This window comes from Mandrillus leucophaeus, unplaced genomic scaffold (assembly GCF_000951045.1).
Source record: "Mandrillus leucophaeus isolate KB7577 unplaced genomic scaffold, Mleu.le_1.0 Scaffold64, whole genome shotgun sequence".
In the NCBI taxonomy this organism is placed as follows: Eukaryota; Metazoa; Chordata; class Mammalia; order Primates; family Cercopithecidae; genus Mandrillus; species Mandrillus leucophaeus.
The window spans coordinates 2,347,685-2,363,467 of NW_012106919.1; the positions used below are offsets into that span (position 1 = coordinate 2,347,685).

Here is a 15,783-nt window from a genome sequence, read left to right on the forward strand (position 1 = left end):
AGATCTTAGATACTTTATTCAAATATTAAACTTGATGAAGATTTTATCATGTACATAAAGCAAGTTCTCAAAATCATTTACTTTCCCTGCTTCTAAGTGGATGGGATATTTAAGAGGTCATTGAGAGAAAATACTGATTTTTCAGATATGTTTTACAGGGTTATAAACCACAAATACTTTTTCAGTGCTCTTAGTTTAGATTGCATTATACATTCCCACAGTGCTGAAGTGGTTTTTTGTTTGTTTGTTTTTGGGAGACAGAGTCTCAATCTGTTGCCCAGGCTGATGTGCAGTGGCGTGATCTCGGCTCACTGCAACTTCCGCCTCCTGGGTTCAAGCAATTCTTCTGCCTCAGCCTCCCAAGTAGCTGGGATTACAGGTGCCCACCACTATGTCCAGCTAATTTCGTATTTTTAGTAGAGACAGGGTTTCGCCATGTTGGCCAGGCTGGTCTCGAACTCTTGACCGCAGGTGATCCTCCTGCCTCTGCCTCCCAAAGTGCTAGGATTACAGGTATGAGCCACTGAGTCTGGCTTAGTGCAGAAGTGTTTTTAGTCTTCATGAAATAATTTGACAGTAATTATATGCTGTCTACAACAGAGATCTCTCGATGCTCCAATATATATAGTGTTACATCCCAATACTTTCATGAGAAAAAATTTAAACCTCCAAAATTTAAAGGAAGGTGCAATTAACACCATATACGCTTTATCTAGATTCACTGACTGTTAACGTTTTGCTAAATTTGTTCTGTTTCCCTCCCTCCTCCTCTCTCATTTTAGCTCTTGCTCTCTCTCCACGTACACACAAATATATATATATACACATACACAGTTTTTTTGCTGACCATTTAAAAGTTGCAGCCATGATGACACTTCACCTCTAAATATCTCAGCATGTATTTTTTAAGAACAAGTACATTTTCTCACGAAGACATCACCATTACCACACCCAAGGAAATTAACATTGATAAGATAATATTAACTAATACACAGTCCATACTCAAATTTTCCCAATGTTAAAAAAAAAAAAAGTCCTTCGTAGATGCTTTTTTTCAATCAAGAATCACACATTTCATTTGATTGTAATGACTCTTTAGTCGTCTTCAAAATAGATCCCTGGCCACCCTTGTTCCCCTCTCTTTTTTTAGTGTCTTTCATGAGGTTGATACATTTAAAGAATTTTGGCAGACAGTCTCAATTGGTTTTCTCATGATTACATTTATGTTGAATGTTTTTGGCAAGAATAATGGATAGGTGTGTGGTAAGGTTTTAATACTGAAGACGTTTAGAACAAAAAGTAAAACAAAGGATGCTTTTCCTCTTTTCTTTCCTGCAGGATTCTGAACACAAGCAGTTTGCTCTGTGACTGCCATTTGAAGTGGCTACTTCAGTGGTTGATTGATAATAACTTTCAACATTCTGTGAATGTAAGCTGTGCACACCCTGAATGGCTAGCAGGGCAAAGCATCCTGAATGTGGATCTGAAAGATTTTGTCTGTGGTTTGTATTTTTGTTTTAAAATTTTATATATTACACACTTAATAATCTTAACAGAATTTAAAAAAATAAAACCAGAATGATTTTCCACTAGCAATTTTTGTAATCATACAGTTTTAATTGCCATTAAAAATGATCACAGGCATTTTCATGAATGAAGGCTTTTCTCTTTTAGGGGGATTGTTAACCTTAGGTTAGGTATTTGGTAGTCAGATTCCTAAATCAAGCAATATGAGTTTTTTTATATGAACATTTTTAGTAGATCTTGAAAAGTGCCACTAGGTACTTTCTATTTTTTTTTTTTTTTTTTTGAAGGAGTCTTACTCTGTTCCCCAGGCTGGAGTGCAGTGGCGCGATCTCGGCTCACTGCGAGCTCCGCCTCCCGGGTTCACGCCATTCTCCTGCCTCAGCCTCCCAAGTAGCTGGGACTACAGGTGCCGCCACCTCGCCCGGCTAGTTTTTTGTATTTTTTAGTAGAGACGGGGTTTCACCGTGTTAGCCAGGATGGTCTTGATCTCCTGACCTCGTGATCCGCCCGTCTCTGCCTCCCAAAGTGCTGGGATTACAGGCGTGAGCCACCACGCCCAGCCCCAGGTACTTTCTAAAAAGATAGCACTAGTTTAAAGTTGTCACCAACAGCGTATGAATATACTGAATCTGTGTGTTTCGTATTTTTTATGCGGTTTCATAACATTAAAGTGGCAGAGTTGTGTTTTTTCTTTGAGGGGAGAGAGAGAGTCATAGACAAGTTGTCCTGATTCTAGCACGTATACTTTCAAATATACTTTTTTTTTTTTTTTTGAGATGGGGTCTTGCTGCGTCACCCAGGCTGGAGTATAGTGGTGTGATCTCGGCTCACTGCAACCTCTGCCTCCTGGGTTCAAGCGATTCTCCTGTCTCAGCCTCCTGAGTAGCTGGGATTACAGGTGTGTGCCACCATACCTGGCTAATTTTTGTATTTTTAGTAGAGACGGGGTTTTGCCATGTTGGCCCGGCTGGTCTTGAACTCCTGACCTCAGGTGATCTCCCTGCCTCTGCCTCCCAAAGTGCTGGGATTATAGGTATAAGCCACTGTGCCCAGCCAATTTCAAGTATACTTCTATATTATTCTTTCTCAATTTGGAATTTTTTCCTTTACACTTAAATTTCCTTTAGGCTGGGCATGGTGGCTCACACCTGTAATCCCAGCACTTTGGGAAGCCAAGGTGGGTGGGTCACCTGGGGTCTGGAGTTCAAGACCAGCCTGGACAACATGGTGAAACCCTGACAAATACAAAAATTAGCTGAGTGTGGTGGCACACACCTGTAATCCCAGCTTCTCGGGAGGCTGAGGCAGGAAAATTGCTTGAACCGAGTTGGAGGTTGCAGTGAGGCAAGATGGTGCCACTGCATTCCAGCCTGGGCGACAGAGTTAGACTTTGTCTGAAAAAAAAAAATTTTTTTTCTTTAAAGTGGAATGACTGATTCTTAGCTTTACATAGGAGACCTTTTAGCTCAGTGTATCTATGTTGCATATCCCTAGAGTATCTCTGATCATTTGAGTACCTATATGTTGCCAAATCTGTTTTCACAGTGTCCTTAAAGATGGTTGGAACAGAACACACACTTGGAAGTTCGGGCCCACAAAATACATCCATTGTTCTTACAAATTTTAAAGAAGAGAACAGAATCTAGTAAAGGTTAAATTCTGCTGACATTGCCACACAATCCCTTTTTACTTAGTTTTAAATATAGACATACCATATATTTTTTCCTCCCCTTCCACTTACTGCTTTTATGGCATAATGAAATGTTATCCAGTGGAGATACTGGTTAAGATTTATATACCTGCTTCTCTCAGTCAGTCCAATAACATTATTAATTATGAATCTATATTTTATTAGCTAGTCCTAAGCCAATCTTCAGTTGGACATTTGACCTATTTGGATTTTTTCACTGCTTTAGGTGAAACCTGTGCACATACAAAATGCTTTCAAATAATTTGTTTTATTAGGTATTCTCTGTGAAATATAAATCATTCATAAGCTCCCCATTTTATATTGGCACAGAAAGGATAATGGTTTTTTATATATATATATATATATTTTTTTTTGAGACAGAGTCTCACTCTTTTGCCCAGACTGGAGTAAAGTGGCATGATCTCGGCTTGCCTCCCCACCCTGGGTTCAAGTGATTCTCCTTCAGCCTCTCAAGTAGCTGGGATTACAGGCGCCCGCCACCTCGCCTGGGTAATTTTTGTGTTTTTAGAAGAGATGAGGTTTCGCCATGTTGGCCAGGCTGGTCTCGAACTCCTGACCTCAGGTGATCCACCCACTTTGACCTCCGAAAGTGCTAGGATTACAGGCATGAGCCACCGCTCCTGGCCATATACACGTTTATCTATCACATACATATATACAAGGGGTAATAGAAGTAGAACTTGTCTTGAAATCCTAATATAAGGTTTCTGTTTTTCCCCAATAAGTGATAATGCTTGAGAAATACATTCCGAGCACACAAGTGACAGTAAGGGCTAGTAGAAAAGTGCTGGATCCTGAAGTCAGGAAACTTGAGTTCCAGTGCAGGCTCTGCCACTGACTTGACATGTTTTTGAGCAAGTCATTTGAATTTTCTGGGCCTCATTTCCCCCATCTTTAACCAAGGGAGTTGGACTCTAGCTCTGTGGTCTCTTTAAACTTTAATATGCCACTTTGTAAACAGAACACACAAATTTATAGTATTTGTTTTAAAATTTAAAGCAAAAATATATAACTGACTTGGCTGCGGATGCATTTTTTTCCCCTTAGATGATTTTCTTAAGCCACAGATAAGGACACATCCTGAAACCATAATTGCTCTAAGAGGCATGAATGTGACTCTGACGTGCAGTGCAGTGAGCAGCAGTGATTCACCCATGTCCACTGTGTGGCGCAAAGACAGTGAAATCCTGTATGACGTGGATGTTGAGAATTTTGTTCGTTATCGGCAGCAAGCTGGAGAAGCGCTGGAATATACTAGTATCTTACATCTTTTCAATGTGAATTTCACAGATGAAGGAAAATATCAGTGTATTGTTACTAATCACTTTGGTTCTAATTATTCTCAGAAAGCCAAACTGACTGTAAATGGTAAGGAATTATGCTCCTTGATTATTTTTTAGTTTAGAAGGATTTTTCATGTTCTGTTTTGAATCACTTGAGAGAATTAGGCTAAACCTGACATTTAAGCAGGACTCTTACTGTCTTTTGAGTTGTGATAACGTGTCAAGTGGGTGGGATTTTTGGATTAGTCAGTCTGCCCACTTATGGTCTCTAATTGGTCTTTGGTTGAAGGGTAAATGCTGTGGCCCTAAGAGATAAGCTGTTTTCACTGCTGTTTATGCTTTTGAAGACATTCTTATGAAATTCTCAGTTTTCATTCCAGAACCATAAATCTCTCTTGATAACTATAAAATTTATTCCTGATGGGCCTTATAATAACTGGGAATATCTAGGTCATTTTTGGGTCTAATGGTCATTATCATTGTCTAAATGTAGTTACACAGGATCATTTGTGTGTTTGTGTGTGTATTTTTTTTTATTTATTTTAATTTCTCTTTTTTTTTTTTTGAGATGGAGTCTCAGTCTGTCACCTAGGATGGAGTGCAGTGGCATGATCTCAGCTCACTGCAACTTCCGCCTCCCAGGTTCAAGTGATTCTCCTGTCTCCTGTAATTCCGTGTAGCTGGAATTACAGATGTGCGCCACCAGGCCCACCTAAATTTTGTATTTTTAGTGGAGACGAGGTTTCACCATTTTGGCCAGGTTGGCCTCAAACTCCTGAGCACAAGCGATCCATCTGCCTTGGCCTCCCAAAGTATTGGATTACAGGTGTAAGCCACTGCACCCAGCCTTATTTCAGTACCTTTTGGGGGTACAAGTGAGTTTTTTCCCCATAGATTATAGTGGTGCATTCTGAGAATTTAGTGCACCCATCACCAAGTAGCATACATTGTATCTAATGTGTAGTTTTTTATCCCTAGCCCCCCGCTCACCTTCTCCATTCTGAATCTCTGAAGTCCATGATACCACTCTGTATGCCTTTGTGTACTCATACTTAGCTCCCACTTATAAGTGAGAACATACGGTGTTTGGTTTTCCATTCCGCACAGGATCATTTTAAAAATGAATACTCTTCTTTCCTGCAAAAGCTTCTCAAAAATAGCTTGATTTATCTATTGCGTATCAAATTGAATAACTACAACATTTTAGGCTTTGTGCAACCAAAAGATGTACTTATGTTTCGCTTCTGTTTTTTAATGATACTTTTGAAGGCATAAGTTTTTTTTAGCATGCAGTTTCCTTGATAGCTTTGTAGATGTTGGTTTGGGCAACATCTTTTGTTTTTGAGATGGAGTCTCACTTTGTCACCCAGGCTGGAGTGCAGTGGTGTGATCTCGGCTCACTGCAACTTTCACCTCCTGGTTTCAGGTGATTCTCCTGCCTCAGCCTCCCAGGGAAGCATCATTTAGCTTTATAAGTGAGGGAATCATGGTAAATATCAGGTTCTAAAATAGGAAGTTCAAGAAGGTTTGTGGCCTTCTGCTTTCCCTAGTTCCAGCTGATGATTAAGTGTATCATGCATCCTAGAAGACACAGTTATCAGTGTGCTCCAAATACTCTGAGGTTCTGGAAGAAGAGATGGCCTCAAAACCATATTCACTCTTGGCCGGGTGCTGTGGCTCAGGCTTGTAGTCCCAGGACTTTGGGAGGCCAAGGTGGGAGGATAGCTTGAGGCCAGGAATTTGAAGCTGCAGTGAGCTGTGATTGCGCCACTGTACTCCCACCTGGATGGCAGAGCAAGACCCTATCTCTAAAGGTTTTTTTTTTTTAATTTATAAAACTATATTCACTCTCAGAGAGCTTGTCTTCACAAAGAAATGGAACATTACGGGGTGTTTTGCCTACTAGACTCTTTCATGCCTATTTGTATATATATATGTGTCTTTGTTCCCCTGCCCACTTTTTCTTGGTGGTCTTTCTGGAAACAGAGATGCCATCTTTTCTGAAAACGCCAATGGATCTGACTATTCGCACTGGTGCCATGGCCAGATTAGAATGTGCTGCAGAGGGACACCCTGCACCTCAGATTTCCTGGCAGAAAGATGGTGGTACTGACTTCCCTGCGGCTCGAGAAAGACGCATGCACGTCATGCCCGAAGATGACGTCTTCTTTATTGCCAACGTGAAAATAGAAGATATGGGAATCTATAGCTGCATGGCACAAAATATAGCAGGAGGTCTCTCAGCAAATGCTTCCCTAACAGTGTTAGGTACGTTTACTGTTTCATGGGTCCCTGCTCTTTTTGGAGTCTTTGGGATCTACTCTTGGTCTTAACAAGCAAGAAAAATAAGTTTGAGATTACCTCTCTGATTCTTAGATCTTTATCTTATTTCACAATTTTATGCAGGGTTATGTCAGTCTAGGAATTAGTAGGTCAGATAACTGAAATGTGGGAAAATACATAGGGCAAAATTAGGTAGGCATCCTTATCACAATAATTGAAAGTTCAAATTCCTTTATCAACTTACTTTTTCAAGTCCCTCACTGTAAGGTTTCTATTTCATGTAGGTGTGTTTACCATTCAGTGAGTTTGCATTGAGAGTTCCACTGTTCTCTTAGGAGTATCCCAGCCATTTGATGCTGCTTCACTTATTGCTTGATAGGAACCTGACTGTTTGCTCCTAGTTCATTTTCAAAAAAAATTAAACAAACAAAAAATGTATTTTCTAGTTAGAGTTTCTGCTTTCCTTTTCAGTGTGTTCTTCTTAACCCTATTTCTGGTAAAATGCCTTTTTTCCTAAACATTTCCCCCCAGCTAGCCTGGGTTTTTTTTTTTGTTATTGTTTTGTTTTGTTTTTTCTTCCTTGTTATAATACTTTTCTTCATGGAACTCAAATCCAAGGTAAATTCTACTTTCCAGTTCTGTATTTTCCTAGATGTCAGTTATTATTATTATTATTGTTTGTTGGTTTGTGTTACTTGTATAACCAGAAAAATAAGAAGTTATTTATTTATTTATTTATTTATTTATTTATTTTGAGACGGAGTCTCACTCTGTCGCCCAGACTGGAATGCAGTGGTGCGATCTCGGCTCAGAGCAACCTCCACTTCCTGGGTTCAAGCGATTCTCCTGTCTCAGCCTCCTAAGTAGCTGGGACTACAGGCACATACCACTGCGCCCAGCTAGTTTTTGTATTTTTTTTAAGAGACGGGGTTTCACCATGTTGGTCAGGCTGGTCTTGAACTCCTGATCTCGTGATCCGCCCACCTCAGCCTTAGAAAAATAAGTCATTTATTGTTTTAGCATGTTAAGATATACAGAAAATTAGGAAAAGGGGAGGAAAGTCACTCAAGACACTGAAGGATTTTAGCATATTCTAGACTTTCCCCTCTCACTTTTATGTAGTTAAATATACCTACATTTTTTTCATTTAATATTGTACCACAAGTTACCTTGTTATTAAAGTCTCTGTAAAACATAATGTGACTATACTATAATTTACTTAATCATTTTTCTGCTAGGTTTTAAAATATTTTTCTTTATTCTTTAAAATTACAAATTTTGTAGTAAACATCTTTGCATATAAATCTTTGAATTTCATTTTTTTTTAAGTTATTTTTAACCTTTTTTAATGGGTCACCCCTGCTCACCTCCTCCAGCTATTGCAGCTGCCCTGAATTTCTTACTTAGGATAGCTTGCCTAAGCTGGAATTACTGAGAAACGATTGAGGCTTTTGTCAGGATTTTGTTCTGAAACATTAACTTCTAATCCTCCTATGAGTGTATAAAATTACTCATTTTATTATACCCTCATTGATCTAATTCAGTAGGAATTAGGGAATAAAACTGCCTAACTTTTCATTTTTTTTTTTAATGTTTTCCTGTTAGAGACACCCTCATTTATTAGACCCCTGGAGGATAAGACAGTAACCCGAGGTGAAACTGCGGTGTTACAGTGCATAGCTGGAGGGAGTCCTGCACCTCGTCTCAACTGGACTAAAGATGATGGGCCTTTGCTGGTGACAGAACGACATTTCTTTGCTGCAGCCAATCAGCTTCTCATCATTGTAGATGCTGGGCTAGAAGATGCTGGGAAATATACCTGCATTATGTCTAACACCCTTGGGACAGAACGTGGCCACATTTACCTAAATGTCATTTCATCCCCCAATTGTGACTCTTCACAGAGTAGCATTGGGCATGAAGATGATGGCTGGACTACAGTTGGCATTGTCATCATTGTTGTGGTCTGCTGTGTTGTTGGCACTTCTTTGATCTGGGTCATTGTTATTTACCACATGAGAAGGAAAAATGAAGACTATAGTATCACAAACACAGGTAAGTAGTACCCACATGACACCTATGGCTTGTACTTGAGTCAAGAATGTAGTATGGGATTAATTGGACAGTATAAAAAACAGAGCTGGTCATAGTAGCACATGCCTGTAGTCCCAGCTACTCAGGAGGATGAGGTGGGAGGACTGCTTGAGCCCAGGAGTTCAAGGCCCATCTGGGCAACATAGCGAGACCTCATCTTCCCCTCAAAAAACTGAAGAGCTGTGATACATTACCTGATATGTGATGGAAGGGAGTTTTTGTTGTTAAAATGTTCAACTTCTTTGATATAACAGAACCTCTTTGAGGAAAGAATTTTGTTTGTTTATTTGAGATAGGGTGTTACTCTAATGCCTAGGTCAGAGTGTATACGGCTCACTGCAGCGTTGACTTCCCAGGCTCAGGTGATTCTCCCATCTTGGCCTTCTGAGAAGCGGAGACTATAGGCATGTGCCACCGCACCTAATTTTTTATGTTGTTAGTAGAGTCAGGTTTTGCCATGTTGCCCAAGCTGGTCTCGAACTCCTGGGCTCAAGCAGTTTGTCTGCCTTGGCCTCTCAAAGTGCTGGGATTATAGGCATGAGCCACTACGTCTGAACAATTTTAAGAATTTGTAAATACTTTTTTTTTTTTTCCCCGAGATGGAGTCTCACTCTGTTGCCAGGCTGGAGTGCAGTGGCATGATCTCGGCTCAATGCAACTTCCACTTCTCGGGTTCAAGTGATTCTCCTGACTCAGCCTTCCAAGTAGCTGGAACTACAGGCGTGTGCCACCACGCCCAGCTAATTTTTGTGTTTTTTTTTTTTTTTTGAGACGGAGTCTCGCTCTGTCGCCCGGGCTGGAGTGCAGTGGCCGGATCTCAGCTCACTGCAAACTCCGCCTCCCGGGTTTAGGCCATTCTCCTGCCTCAGCCTCCCGAGTAGCTGGGACTACAGGCGCCCGCCACCTCACCCGGCTAGTTTTTTGTATTTTTTTTTAAGTAGAGACGGGGTTTCACCGTGTTAGCCAGGATGGTCTCGATCTCCTGACCTCGTGATCCGCCCATCTCGGCCTCCCAGAGTGCTGGGATTACAGGCTTGAGCCACCGCGCCCGGCCTAATTTTTGTGTTTTTAGTTGAGACAGGGTTTCACCATGTTGACCAGGATGATCTCAATCTTTTGACCTTATGATCTGCCTGCCTTGGCCTCCCAGAGGGCTGGGATTACAGGCGTGAGCAACCATGCCTGGCCAAACTTGACTCTTAAAAACGCATTACAGATGCATTCTCTTTAATGTCAAAGGCTCCTTTTCATCATAATTTTGCTGTAAGGAAGAATGGATCCCTTGAGATTGAGATCAGTCTCTCTTTTTTTTCCCTTGAATATCAAACTGGATTGTTGAGGTCAGTCTTTTACACCTCTCACCCTGAAATCCTGCAAGAAAAGAAATCTAGTCAGATAGATTATGAAAGTGTGGCAGTAGATAAGATTTCAACCTTTAGGTTTTGTTTCTTTTGGTGAAACTTTGAGAAGAATTCTAGTGAGAAGTAGTTTTAGGGGAAGTACCAAGAGCTGTCAGGGTCCTAGGTACATACAGTTTTTCTTGCTAATAGTATCCAAGTCGAACACATTTGCAAAACAGTCTTCTGAGTGTTGACTTCAATTGCCTACCTTTGAGAGTTAAAAATGTCTCTTTTACAGAGGAGCTCAATCTGCCTGCAGACATTCCCAGCTACTTGTCTTCCCAAGGAACGCTGTCTGAGCCACAGGAAGGCTACAGCAACTCTGAGGCAGGCAGTCACCAGCAACTTATGCCTCCTGCCAATGGATATATACACAAAGGCACTGATGGTAATGACTCTGTTGTTTATGGTTACAATTTCAGCCTCATCTATTGAGTTTATTTTTCAGTGTGTAGTTTCTCCATTAATCTGAAGCAATATTTTAAAGTAAGATACCTAATGAAAGCATTTAGCCACATGCAAAATAGGATGAAAATTGACTAAAGTCTTAACAGGATAAGAAAATCATCTTACAGAGTGGAGAAACACATTAAACAAGAGATTAGAATACACAGCAGAGGCTCCCAAACTTGTGTAATTATAGGAAAGGGATGTTCTGGAAACTTTTTTCAGGTATCTCTTTCTTACCCTTTTCAGGCGGGGGCATCCTTCAGACCACATCCAAGGAAAGCTGGTTTCTCTTCCTGACAGGTAGACATTCAGTAAAGTTTAAAGGGTATCTAAGAGCCAGGCATGGTGGCACGCCTGTAGTCCCATCTATCCATGAGGCTGAAGCAGAAGGATTGCTTGAGGCCAGGAGTTTGAGACTATATCATGCTGTGAGCACACCAATGAATAGCCACTGTACTCTAGCCTGGACAACACAGCAAGACTCCCTACCTCTAAAAAAATCAACAAAGGGTAGCAGTGGTTCTCAGCATATATCAGAGAGATGTAAAGAGTTCTCTAATTAAATGAACCTACATCCCAACATGTAGAGATGCGTACCCATACACAGAGCTCTTCTCCCTCCACCCTTTTCATACCCTCGCTCCCATAGGGAGTGACAGAACTGAATGAATTAAGGGACAGAAGAATTGGGTTTGACTGATACTTCTTCCTTTTTCCAGCTCTGTGACCATGAACTAGTTACTTAAGATCTGAGCTTTACTTTTCTAATTTTTAAACAAAGAAACAATAGTTTGTAAAGCACTTCCCCCAAGATTCTCACAGATCTTTTCAACAAATCTTTGTGGTACTTCAAATACTATACAAATGAAAGATATATTCCATTTCTTCAGATACTTTTTTAGACTGAGTGTCAACAGAACTTTATCTAATTGATAAATGGGATTTTATTTTGGCTTTTCATGAAAAATATAGTAGTTCTGACTCTTTTCTTGTTTCTGAGAAAGAGTCTTACTCTGTCACCCAGGGCAGAGTGCAGTGGCACAATCTCAGCTCACTGCAACCTCCACCTCACTGCAACCTCCACCTCACAGGTTCAAGCAATTCCTCTGCCTTAGCCTCCCGAGTAGCTGGGATTACAGGTGCATGCCACCATACCCGGCTAATTTTTGTATTTTTAGTAGAGACAGGTTTCACCACGTTGGTCAGGCTGGTCTTGAACTCCTGACCTTGTGATCTGCCTGCCTTGGCCTCCCAAAGTGCTGGGATTACAGGCGTGAGCCACCGTACCTCGCCAGCATTTCTGACTTTTAAAAGAATACTTAAAAGTCTATTCTTTGAAATATGTGGGAAATAACACTGCTTTCTGGGTTAAACTAAATTACTTTTCACTCTCTTCCAGTTCTAACATTCTGTTGCGTGATTTTGTTTTTTTGTTTTTTTGAGACAGAGTTTCATTCTTGTCACCCAGGCTGGAGTGCAATGGCGCCATCTCAGCTCACTGTAACCTTTGCCTCCCAGGTTCAAGTGATTCTCCTGTCTCAGCCTCCCGAGTAGCTGGGATTACAGGCACCTACCACCACGCCCAGCTAATTTTGTATTTTTAGTAGAGACACGGTTTCACCATGTTGGCCAGGCTGGTCTCAAACCGCGGACCTCAGGTGATCCACCTGCCTCGGCCTCCCAAAGTGTTGGGATTGCAGGCGTGAGCCACTGCTCCTAGCCTGTTGCATGATTTTGAATAAGTGACTCACTCTATTTCTCACTCTCTCTTCTCTTCTTCATCATTCAGTTTTCAAAGCACATAATAATCCAGGGAGTTCATTATTAAACCTATACTTCTGTCAACCATGTACTTGTCAGGCAGGACTCCTCATTGTCAGAAGCTTTCTCTAGGGATGCTTGTAGCAATTGGTGTTACTTAACCTCTTGACTCATGAAAGTAACATGGTTTTTCATGAAGTGAAGTCATAATTCCTTATTCTCTGACTTAGTTTGCTTAAGCCAAGCATGTATCTTGTAGCACAGTACCAGCTTTATCTTGCTCCCTTGATTTGGGCATGATCTATCCATCCACGATAGATATGTTTCAGTGTAGTTTTCAAGAGCACGGGCTCTGGAGCCAGAATGGCTGTTTCTGCTCCTCACTCTGGCAGTATGACGTTGGTTAAGTTACTTAACTTCTCTGTGCTATAGTTTACCCTGTCTGTAAAGTGGGGATAATAATAATACCTACCTCATAAGGATGTTGTGAGGATTAATGAATCAATTCACAGAAAGGGCTTGAAACTTCACCTACTTTATAAAGTAAGTGCTCAATACATGCTAGCAATGATGATGACAACCGTTGAAGAAAACTGATGATTGGCAAAAAATAATTCCTTAACAGAAAGATATTTAGATTCTTTTTCTTGTTATTAGGTGGCACTAGTACCCGGGTGATTTGCTCAGATTGTTATGACAATGCCAACATCTACTCCAGGACCCGAGAATACTGTCCATACACCTATATTGCTGAGGAGGATGTTCTTGATCAGACACTGTCGAGCCTCATGGTCCAGATGCCTAAAGAGACATATTTAGCTCATCTTCCCCAGGATACTACTGCCCTAGAGAGCCTGATATCGTCAACTGACGGAAAGCCATCTGCCTTTCCCACCAACCATGAGAGGATAAGTGAGAAGAAACTTTCGTCCACACCGATGAGTGGTGGTAAGGGATGCATTTTTGTTGTTATTTTGTTTTTACTTTCGTCTAATTGACTCTTCCTTCTGTCATATAGGTAGTGCTCTCATTTGACGGGAAGCAAACGGATTGGTATATAGGAGAAACTGGCCATTGTTAAATGGTGTAAACTATAGCCAGAGATTTCTACATACTAGGGTTACAAAGAAGTCTTCATCTATAGGATGGAAACAACTTTTGTGGGGGTAACAAGATCAGACTACTAAAAATTGAGAGGCCACACACAAAAACGTTTCATACAGGGCATTTATTTATTTGAGACAGAGTCTCGCTCTGTCGCCCAGGTTGGAATGTAGTGGCGCAATCCCAGCTCACTCCAACCTCTGCCTCCCGGTTCAAGCAATTCTCGTACCTCAGCCTCCCAAGAAGCTGGGACTACAGGCGTGCACCACCACACCCAGCTAATTTTTGTATTTTTAGTAGAGATGGGGTTTAACCATGTTGGCCAGGCTGGTCATGATCTCCTGACCTCATGTGATTTGCCTGCCTTGGCCTCCCAAAGTGCTGGGATTACTGGTGTGAGCCACCACACCTGGTATCATATAGGGTATTAATTTTTCTCCCATCTTTATTTAAATAAAGAATAAAATATGGGGGGCTGGGCGCAGTGGCTCACACCTGTAATTTTAGCATTTTGGGAGGCCAAAGCAGGTGGATCATTTGAGGTCAGGAGTTTGAGACCAGCCTGGCCAACATAGTGAAACCCCGTCTCTACTAAAAATACAAAAATTAGCCAGGTGTGGTGGTGGGCGCCTGTAATCCCACCTACTCAGGAGGCTGAGGCACGAGAATCACTTAAGCTCAAGAGATGGAGGTTGCAGTGAGCCAAGATCGTGCCACTGCACTCCAGCCTGGGCAACAGAGTGAGACTCTGTCTCCAAAAAATAGTAATAATAAAATTTTGGCATAATTTGATGATGGTTTTTACTGAGAAGATTTTTTTTTTTTTTTTTGGAAATGGAGGTTTGCTCTTGTTTCCCAAGCTGGAGTACAATGACGCGATCTCGGCTCACCACAACCTCCACCTCCCGGATTTAAGCAATTCTCCTGCCTCAGCCTCCCGAGTAGCTGGGATTACAGGCATGTGCTACCATGCCCAGCTAATTTTGTATTTTTAGTAGAGATGGGGGTTTCTCCATGTTGCTCAGGCTGGTCTCAAACTCCAGACCTCAGGTGATCCGCCCACCTTGGCCTCCCAAAGTGCTGGGATTACAGGCATGAGCCACCGTGCCTGGCCCACTGAGAAGATTTTTTTTTTAAATTTGAGATGTATTCTAGCCCTGTCGCCCAGGCTGGATTACAGTGGCGTGATCTCGGCTCACTGCAACCTCTGCCTCCCAGGTTCAAGCGAACATGTTTTGTTTTGTTGCTGTTCTAGTAGGTAAACATTTAATCTCAGCTTCACTTGGCGGGTGTTTTCTTCTATGAGGTACGATCAAGGTCATAAGTGAGAACGCAGTTTTGGGCTTGTGTCCCCTGTCTCACATGGACCAGGAAAAGAAATATACATTATACTGTATAGATTAGGCATTTGATAACCACTTGGCATTTGAAACAAAACTCTTTCTAGATCATGGAGAGTAATGCTGAGCATGTCTTCCTGTCCATCCGAGCTTTTCATCAGCTTTCATCCTTCTGTCAGCCTGACATGCAGGAGCACTGGAATAGGGTAGGAGGTCAGGCTGGGTGCAGTGGCTCACTTTTGTAATCCCAGCACTTTGGGAGACCAAGGCGGGTGGATCACAAGGTCAGGAGTTCGAGACCAGCCTGGACAACATAGTGAAACCCCATCTCTACTAAAAAAATAAAAAATTAGCTGGGCATGGTGGTGGGCGCCCGTAATCCCAGCTACTTGGGAGGCTGAGGCAGGAGAATCACTTGAACCCGGGAGGCGGAGTTTGCAGTGAGCTGAGATTGAGTGATTGCACTCCAGCCTGGACATCAGGGTGAGACTCTGTTTGAAAACAACAACAACAACAACAACAAAGATAGGGTAGGAGGTGAGAACTACAGGTTTCCAGAGGAAGGCAAAGTATACTGTGATACTCCTGGGGATAGTTCTGGCAGGAGTGAATGATCTAATGTCCCACGTTCGATTATGTCCCACAGGTTACAGGATCATGCTTTTGATTTTAGTAGGACTTGGAACATTCAAGATGGTAGTGAGGGTACATGAAACTCTCTTCAGGATGAAATCTGGCCAGAGACTTAATTTTGCATTTACTACTTCATGTCCCACATTAGATCATTTACTCCTGCCAGAACCATCTGTGAAAGTTTCTAAGATATGCTC

At 41.6% G+C, this 15,783-nt stretch overlaps 1 protein-coding gene across 2 annotated transcripts in view; it reads left to right on the forward strand.

Moving 5' to 3' along the window:
* The window catches only part of LRIG2 (leucine-rich repeats and immunoglobulin-like domains 2), a 73,222-nt gene that overhangs the window by 53,842 nt on the left and 3,597 nt on the right, over positions 1-15,783 (forward strand). For both annotated transcript variants that reach the window (XM_012000767.1, XM_012000768.1), the window contains 6 exons: positions 1,339-1,502; positions 4,286-4,606; positions 6,508-6,789; positions 8,410-8,859; positions 10,537-10,686; positions 13,167-13,457. In XM_012000767.1, the coding sequence (XP_011856157.1) occupies positions 1,339-1,502; positions 4,286-4,606; positions 6,508-6,789; positions 8,410-8,859; positions 10,537-10,686; positions 13,167-13,457 (1,658 nt within the window). The remainder of the gene's footprint in view (positions 1-1,338; positions 1,503-4,285; positions 4,607-6,507; positions 6,790-8,409; positions 8,860-10,536; positions 10,687-13,166; positions 13,458-15,783) is intronic.